Source organism: Chanos chanos, chromosome 5, assembly GCF_902362185.1.
Source record: "Chanos chanos chromosome 5, fChaCha1.1, whole genome shotgun sequence".
Lineage (NCBI taxonomy): Eukaryota > Metazoa > Chordata > Actinopteri > Gonorynchiformes > Chanidae > Chanos > Chanos chanos.
The window spans coordinates 53100792-53110422 of NC_044499.1; the positions used below are offsets into that span (position 1 = coordinate 53100792).

Genomic DNA, 9631 nt, shown 5'->3' on the forward strand with positions numbered 1-9631 from the left:
CGGACACTGCAGCGCATGCACCCCACAGACAGGGCACACCCCCACAGACAGGGCACGCCCCCACATACAGGGCACGCCCCCACAGACAGGGCACGCCCCCACAGACAGGGCACGCCCCCGGGCTGTAAACGCTGCACTTACGCTGCACTTCTCTTTCAACAGGGAACTGAAAGATACACGCGTATGTGAGTGTGTATATTTACCTGGTTGTGTGTGTGTGTGTGTGTGTGTGTGTGCACGTGCGTATTTACCTGTGTGTGCGTGTGTCTTATATATATCTGGCACCTGGATTTCCCTGCTTAGTCTCAGAACCACTCTCCAAACTCTGGCGTGTGCAACTTCACAAGACTAAGGCATTCAAGAAAGTAAGAACACAAACATGTCTGGTATAAATGCAAACACAGACGACAGGAAAACTGATCACTCATAATGAAAAGAGCATGAGGAGCAGAGCTGGAAGATGGAAGGTGTTGAGTGGGCAGACAGACATTCACTCAACACCGTGTTAATGTCCCAGTAGACAGGCTTTCCCGCACATGCAGAACACTATCCACCCATATTTTCCATCTCACAGGGCTGGGGTCTTTCCTCTCTCTGATAAACACTCCTCTGACGGTCAGCCCGTGAATGCAAACACAGACACGGAGCTGGTCGTGTTACTGAAGTCTTACTGATTTAATCACCTTCTCCACCCATTGGATGTAAGTGACTGAGTTTTTGGGAAAATCGAATATAAAACTATTACCGCCCGGCCGTAGCTCGACAGAGAACTGAGACCTGACCCTAAACAAATTAACTTTATCTGGTTACACCGGAGAGGGAGGGAAAAATGAACAAAAATCAATAAAGGACAGATGAGGATTTTCAAAGCAGCACTATGCAGAGAGACGGGGGAAAAAAGGGGGTGAGGAAAGTTACAGGACACATGGGGAAGGGGAGTTTCCATCCTACATCTAACGCTGTACAGAGATCAGTCTCCACGCGCCCAACATGAAAAACACAGAGGCCCCGGATCAGGACCGTGCGGTCAACAAGTAAGAATATTCTCTTGACCTGACCAAGGCACTCTGTTTCACTGTTTTACCTTCACAAGCAAAGAGCAGCCTGACAATACCAATGGCTGACTCATATTAGAGGTATGAATAAGGTATGAGATCATTAACATCCAGGGGATAACAGAGGCAGTCGGGACAAACTCGCACTATCTTTAACACCAGGACTACTTTCTTCAGAAGACGGTTTGCGAGGCGCCTTCAGATGGTCCTAAATGTGTATCCCAGCTTTAAGACGACAGAGTCTGAGAGTCTAATGTGAGAGAGACCACACAGGCCTGAGAGCAGGTCCTCTCCATTAGACCGGAATCACACGGAAACGACAGCAATAGCGGAGGTGTGAGTTCAAAGTGTCAGATCACATCTCCGTCCATTTCCACAAAACCAGACAGACAGACAAGACCTGGTCCGCAAACACACACACACACACACCACCAAACGGGGACAGATATCCACCAACCCACACAACCACACACACACACAGACAGACACACACACACACACCACCAAACAGGGACAGATATCCACCAACACACACAACCATACACACACACAGACACACACACACACACACACCACCAAACGGGGACAGATATCCACCAACACACACAACCATATACAGACACACACACTCACACACGCATGCACACACACACACGCACAGCCAAACAAGGCCAGTCCGGCCCTCACTGGCCCCAGTGCTGATGTCACCTGGCCTTAGGTGTGACAATCACTTGTGCATGAGCAGCACGATGAGACAGAGCGGATGAACCTCCAGCACCGTCTCTCTTACACACACACACACACACACACACACACACACACATATCCGTGCACATGCACACATGCACTAGACTGTGTTGGTCAGTGAGAGACACGGGGCTGTCAGACAGAGCGAGGGATGATTCACACGGAGAGAAGGAAAAGAGGAGAGAGAGACTGTGTACTGACCAGGATTAAACAGCATCCCGCAGATACACCACACACACACACACACACACACACACATCCCGCAGATACACCACACACACACACACACACACAACCCAGATAAACCACACACACACACCCCAGATAAACCACACACACACACACACACACACACACACACCCCAGATAAACCACACACACACATCCCCCAGATAAACCACACACACACACACACACACGCACACACCCCAGATAAACCACACACACACACACACACACACACACACAGACATCCCCCAGATAAACCACACACACGCACACACACACACATCCCCCAGATAAACCACACACACACATCCCCCAGATAAACCACACACACACACACCCCAGATAAACCACACACACACACACACACATCCCCCAGATAAACCACACACACACACACACACACCACACCCCAGATAAATCACACACACACACACACACACAACCCAGATGAACCACACACACACACACCCCCCCCAGATAAACCACACACACACACACTCCAGATAAACCACACACACATCCCCCAGATAAACCACACACACCCCAGATAAACCACACACACACACACACACATCCCCCAGATAAACCACACACACACACACACACGCACACCACACCCCAGATAAATCACACACACACACACACAACCCAGATGAACCACACACACACACACACATCCCCCAGATAAACCACACACACACACACTCCAGATAAACCACACACACACACATCACCACACACACACACACACACACACACACACACATCCCCCAGATAAACCACACACACATCTTCACACACACACACACAAAAGATAAACTACTCTCTCATACACACACCCACATCCTCACACACACACAGCCACATCCTCACACACACACAAACCCATGCAAAAGATAAACCACAAACACACACACACATCGTCACACACACAAACACACACCCATATGCTCATACACACAAACCCACGCAAAAGCCTGGGATGTAGAAAGAGAGTGTGCATGCAGACAGTGAAAAGCACACTGTCCATTCCCCTGATAAGAGAAACAAACTGCATTACAAACGTACATTAAATCAGTCCTCCCAACCACACCAGACATCAGACCCCGCAGCAGCGTCAGAAAACTCCCCAGGAACGTGTGGCGAAAATGTCTCAATAAAGGTGTTCAAATCACACAATCTTTACCAGTCTCTTCCTCTGCTCTTCTCAAAGCCTGTGTTATAGCAACGCTACAGACAGGTTATTATAACCCTACAAACATGTTATAATAACGCTACAGACATGTTATTATAACCCTACAGACATGTTATAATAACGCTACAGACATGTTATTATAACCCTACAGACATGTTATAATAACGCTACAGACATGTTATTATAACCCTACAGACATGTTATAATAACGCTACAGACATGTTATAATAACCCTACAGACATGTTATAATAACGCTACAGACATATCATTATAACCATACAAACAGGTTATAATAACGCTACAGACATGTTATTATAACCCTACAGACATGTTATAATAACGCTACAGACATGTCATTATAACCATACAAACAGGTTATAATAACTCTACAGACAGGTTATTATAACCCTACAGACAGGTTATAATAACTCTGCAGACAGGTTATTATAACCCTACAGACTGGTTATTATAACCTTACAGACAGGTTATAAAAATGCTACAGAGATGTTATTATAACTCTACAGAAATGTTATTATAACCCTACAGACAGATTATTATAATGCCACAGAAATGTTATAAATCTACACACAGGTTACTATAATGCTATGGAAATGCTATTATAATGCTAAAGACAGGTAATTATAATGCCAGAAATGTCATTATGCTACAGAAAGGTTATTATGAAGTTACAGAAAGATTATTATAACACTACAGAAAGGTTACTATAACGCAACAGAAATGTTATGATGATGCTACAGACATATCATAACGCTACACAAAGGTTATTGTAATGTTACAGAAAGGTTGTTATAATGCTACAGAAAACTCCACAAGTCCTTTGTGTCAGAGCAATAGACTCATGTTATTTGTTAATCACATCTTGACTCAGTCCAGACTTGAAAACCAGTCTGTGGGTGGGACATGTGCTCCTACCTGGATTTTCATTGGCCAGGAGAAGTTGCTGACGTAAACATAGAAGGTGATGTTTGGGTTGCTGCGGAAACTGTATTTTTCGCAGGAGAAGCTGTCCTTGTATTCTTTAATGTTTGTTTTGGAGACAATGGGGACTTCCTCTCCAGAGATGGTACCAGCTACAGAGAGGAGAGAGAGAGGGAGAGAGGAGAGAGAGTTTACAGTGAGGAAGTTACTGGTTTACGGTGAGGAGGAGTCCACTGCTCTGGGACTCTGGGTGGGAGAGCAGAGAGAGATCTGGGTAAAAACATACAGACTGCAGACGTGACAAACACAACGTGATCACGTGATCATACTAAACAGTCACACGTCACACTAACCTACTGAACAGTCACACGTCACACTAACATACTGAACAGTCACACGTCACACTGACATACTAAACAGTCACACGTCACACTGACATACTAAACAGTCACACGTCACACTGACATACTGAACAGTCACACGTCACACTGACATACTGAACAGTCACACGTCACACTGACATACTGAACAGTCACACGTCACACTAACATACTGAACAGTCACACGTCACACTAATGTATTGAACAGTTGCACGTCATATTAACATACTAAACAGCTGTCTTTGAAGACTGACATTAAATGTAGAGCTGTTTAAGTCTATCGGCCATGTGTAAAATCACCAAAACATTTCTCACAGTTGAACCAACCCTGTCTTTAGTCTGGAGCCTCTCACATTTCTCATTTATTGAGACAAGACAAAACTGAAAGAACATACATTATAATTGGAGGAAAATACATTTTTAATGTGACTTTCACCTCACCAAGGTTCGAAGATTCTGAGACACACATTGAGTGTGGCACTCAAACATAATGTGTAATAATTAAGCTAAAACTATTCTCAAAATGCCTTTGTCAAATTTATCAGTATGTCAAAGTTATCAGAATTTCTCTCCTCAAGCTCATCATCATTTCAGAGCAGCATTATGAAACAAAGAGTGCAGAATGACATGGCCAGTTCCTCTGTATGCCAGCGCTTATCTTAATTGAAATCGCTCACTATTTCTGACCAGGGCCCAGAAAATGAATGACGAGCTGAGGTCCAGACAATTGGGGGGGCCGGGGGGGGGGGGGGCTAAGCAGGGACACGGAGACACAGCTCCAAATCTAAACGGGAGAGTATGGAAAGGTCAAGAGGGAGAAGGAGAGAGAGGGCAAATCCGTTTATGACCAGGGAAAATGTCAGAATCACAGCAAACCCGTCTGCTGACTTTTGGGATGAGATGAAGAGCTGATACATGACAGAGAATTAAACACACACACACACACACACTTACACACACAGGGAAATAAATAACAGGACAGAGCATGGTACATGCACAAACACACACACACACACGCACAATAATTAATTAAATAAATAACAAATCTGTTTATGAGCTTGGAAAATGTCAAAAGCACAGGTCATACACACACACAGACATGCACACAGACACACACACATAGAAAAATACATAACAGGACAGAGCATGGTGCACGTACACACACACACACACACACACACGATCACACACACACAGACACATACACACACACATAGGGCTCTAATACACACATCAAGTACACACACACGACTCTAACATACACAACAACCACAGACACATACACATGACCACACACAGAAAAATACATAACAGGACAGAGCATGGTGTACACACACACACACACACACACACGACCACACACAGAAAAATACATAACAGGACAGAGCATGGTGTACACACACACACACAAACACTTACTTACACATATGAACTCTAACATATACAGATACCCCCCCCATACACACACACAAAGACCACAGCTTTAACTTACACATGATAACACACTCACACACACACGGCTCCAACAGACAAAACAACCACACACACATGAAATGGAACAAAACCATGTCCACACTCCATCACGGCTAGAGTACGACCAAACAGACAGCAAATAAATTCTGTGTTGTCATGACAACGACTTTCCAGTCTGTCTGCATTGCATCCCTTACCTCAAACAGTATGGGAACATTGCCCAAAGTAGCTTACAGCATCTGTAAACATGAGACTGCCTCTCTAACACCATCTCCCTGTCACTGTCACTGATGTGTCTCTGTAAGGACTTTCATGCCTTGGTGCAAGAGAATAAGGTTTAATGTCTAAATCTGACATGAAAATCCATGTGGAAATTTCTGTTCTTTTTGGTTTATTTTGTTTTGGAGACATAGCCTAGCGTAGCATGAGACTGGACCATCACTCTTACCTACTGCTGTTGTTATGGTTACTTACTGCTGTTGTTATGGTTACTGGCCCCTTTAATGTATCAGGAGCATCGATATAGAACAGCGATTAAAATTCTGACCTGATCTATGTTTGAAGTATTCCTGCCAGCCATTGAGAAACAAGTATTTTGCTTGGCCACTGACATAAATGAATGTTAAACGCATGTAAAAAACATTAAACTCATGTAAAGAACTTTAAACCCACATGCAGAGGAAGTCAAACATACACACCTGTTGATCCGACAGACCAGGTGATGTTGAGGTTGAAGTTGTTGGATGCATTGATTGACATGTCCAGGTTTTTATTGGTCTAGATTTGAGGGCAGAACAGAGAAGATAAGAGACAAAGGAATCCTCTCTCTGATGTGAACAGGCTGTGAGTGAAATGACTATGGAAAAGGTTCAAAGGTCTTGCTGAGGAGCGTAAGGGTCCGTGAGGCCTTAAGTCTGTGGGGAGCAGTTTTCTCTCTCACTCTAGACCACAGCCCCACAGGACCAGGGCCAAACGCGCCCACCCACCTGCTCAGGTGTGGCCATAAAGTTAATGGCCGTGTAGTGGTGGTCATCTTCCTGGGTGAGACTGAAGGTGAACTGGTAGTCAATCAGCAAATTATCTATCAAAAACCAATCAGAAACCCACCATTACCTGCCACAGTATTCACATTCACAATGCAGAGAGAGGAGAGAAGGTCATAATTACAGTACGGAGCAGGCAAAACACAGACAGGAGAGAGGAGAGGGGGGAGAGGAGAGGGGAGAGGGGACAGAGGAGAGGAAAGAGTGGGAGCGTATCCCTGCACTCTGTCTCTCTTAAGACAAATGTCACACTCAACTATTACATGACTCATCAGTCACTCTAACTGAAGCAAATGAATATTTCCCCCTTTTCTGACTGCGTCAATGTGTTTGATAATCAGGCTTTAGCCAGGGAAACTGAATTACTTAAGAAGTAAAACAAATCTGCATTCAACATCTTTTAATTACGTAAATCAGGAAATGACTAATATTCTGGTATAACAATGCGCACACACACACACACACACTGACTGACTTTTGAAAGTTACACTGACAGTAAAGATCCTAGCTTATCACCTCCTACAACTCAAAATGATCCTGTGTGATTTAAAAGCCTGGTAAAGGAGTCAGACATGGGTTATAAGCTGTCTGTAAAGGAGTCAGACATGGGTTATAAGCTGTCTGTAAAGGAGTCAGACATGGGTTATAACCTGTCTGTAAAGGAGTCAGACATGGGTTATAAGCTGTCTGTAAAGGAGTCAGACATGGGTTATAACCTGTCTGTAAAGGAGTCAGACATGGGTTATAAGCTGTCTGTAAAGGAGTCAGACAGAAAAGTGAGAGGGGACATGACTGGGACTGTGACTGGGGGCTGGGTTTCACAGATACTGACGGTATGACCATAAAACACACTGTTGGTATATCAGTGCTCTGCCACACTGCCACCTAGTGTTCACCTTGCCTTTTTCACAAACACACGTGCACACACGGGGTGTTTGGGGTGTTCTTTTGGTCAGAATCTGGTCAGTGCACTTTTGGTTCTTTAAAAAAAATAATCCATCTTATTGCCTCTGAATACTCACAGTAACACGTCCCCCTCAAAGGGTTGCCAAGGTAACGATTCTCTGAGTCACATCTGCAAAAAGAATAAAAACATAAATAAAAACATGTACAATTTCACATGATTTAACAAAGTACTGGATTTACACAAGACAGGAGTGACGGAGTGAGACAGACAGATGAGTGAGTGAGTGAGTGAGTGAGAGAGACAGATAGAGGAGTGAGTGAGTGAGTGAGTGAGACAGACGGATGAGTGAGTGAGTGAGTGAGTGAGTGAGTGAGTGAGTGAGACAGACGGATGAGTGAGTGAGACAGACGGATGAGTGAGTGAGTGAGTGAGTGAGTGAGACAGACGGATGAGTGAATGTGTGAGTGAGTGAATGTGCGAGTGCGTGAGTGAGTGAGACAGACGGATGAGTGAATGTGTGAGTGAGTGAATGTGCGAGTGCGTGAGTGAGTGAGACAGACGGATGAGTGAATGTGTGAGTGAGTGAATGTGTGAGTGCGTGAGTGAGTGAGTGAGTGAGTGAGTGAGTGAGTGAGTGAGACAGACGGATGAGTGAATGTGTGAGTGAGTGAGTGAGTGAGTGAGACAGACGGATGAGTGAGACAGACGGATGAGTGAATGTGTGAGTGCGTGAGTGCGTGAGTGAGTGAGTGAGTGGGTGAGTGAGTGAGTGAGACAGACGGATGAGTGAATGTGTGAGTGAGTGAGTGAGTGAGTGAGTGAGTGAGTGAATGAGACAGACGGATGAGTGAGACAGACAGATGAGTGAATGCGTGAGTGAGTGAGTGAGTGAGTGAGTGAGTGAACGATGAGATGAGATGTGGAAGGAGCTTTGTGATTTTGGGAGTAGGGGTTCTTTGGTAACAGAGGGAACTTGGACAAAGTTGGATGTAAACACTGGCTATAGCCTCAGCTGTCAATCAGAACCAAACTGCACTGGCTGTTACCATAACCCAACACTCTGAACCAGTCTTTAAGTTTTCAAACAATCTTTAACGGAAAAAACACGGTTTAACGAGAGCAAGGTTTTCATTAAACAGGAAAAACTTCCACGTCCTTTTTCAGATACCATTTCTTCACAATCATTCTCTCAACACAGTAAATAAATACCCACTCACAATCATTCTCCCAACACAGTAAATAAATACCCACTCACAATCATTCTCTCAACACAGTAAATAAATACCCACTCACAACCATTCTCTCAACACAGTAAATAAATACCCACTCACAATCATTCTCTCAACACAGTAAATAAATACCCACTCACAACCATTCTCTCAACACAGTAAATACCCACTTACAATCATTCTCTCAACACAGTAAATAAATACCCACTCACAACCATTCTCTCAACACAGTAAATACCCACTTACAATCATTCTCTCAACATAGTAAATAAATACCCACTCACAATCATTCTCTCAACACAGTAAATAAATACCCACTTACAATCATTCTCTCAACACAGTAAATAAATACCCACTCACAACCATTCTCTCAACACAGTAAATACCCACTTACAATCATTCTCTCAACACAGTAAATAAATACCCACTCACAA

The 9631-nt window shown here is 44.1% G+C and overlaps 1 protein-coding gene across 1 annotated transcript in view; it reads right to left on the reverse strand.

The window, feature by feature from the left end:
- atrnl1b (attractin-like 1b) overlaps positions 1-9631 on the reverse strand; it is a 95393-nt gene that overhangs the window by 42941 nt on the left and 42821 nt on the right. The window contains exons 21-24 of the mRNA XM_030775173.1: positions 8084-8136; positions 7005-7099; positions 6717-6795; positions 4160-4317 (exon numbers count right to left, since the gene is read on the reverse strand). Coding sequence (XP_030631033.1) covers positions 4160-4317; positions 6717-6795; positions 7005-7099; positions 8084-8136 — 385 coding nt within the window. The remainder of the gene's footprint in view (positions 1-4159; positions 4318-6716; positions 6796-7004; positions 7100-8083; positions 8137-9631) is intronic.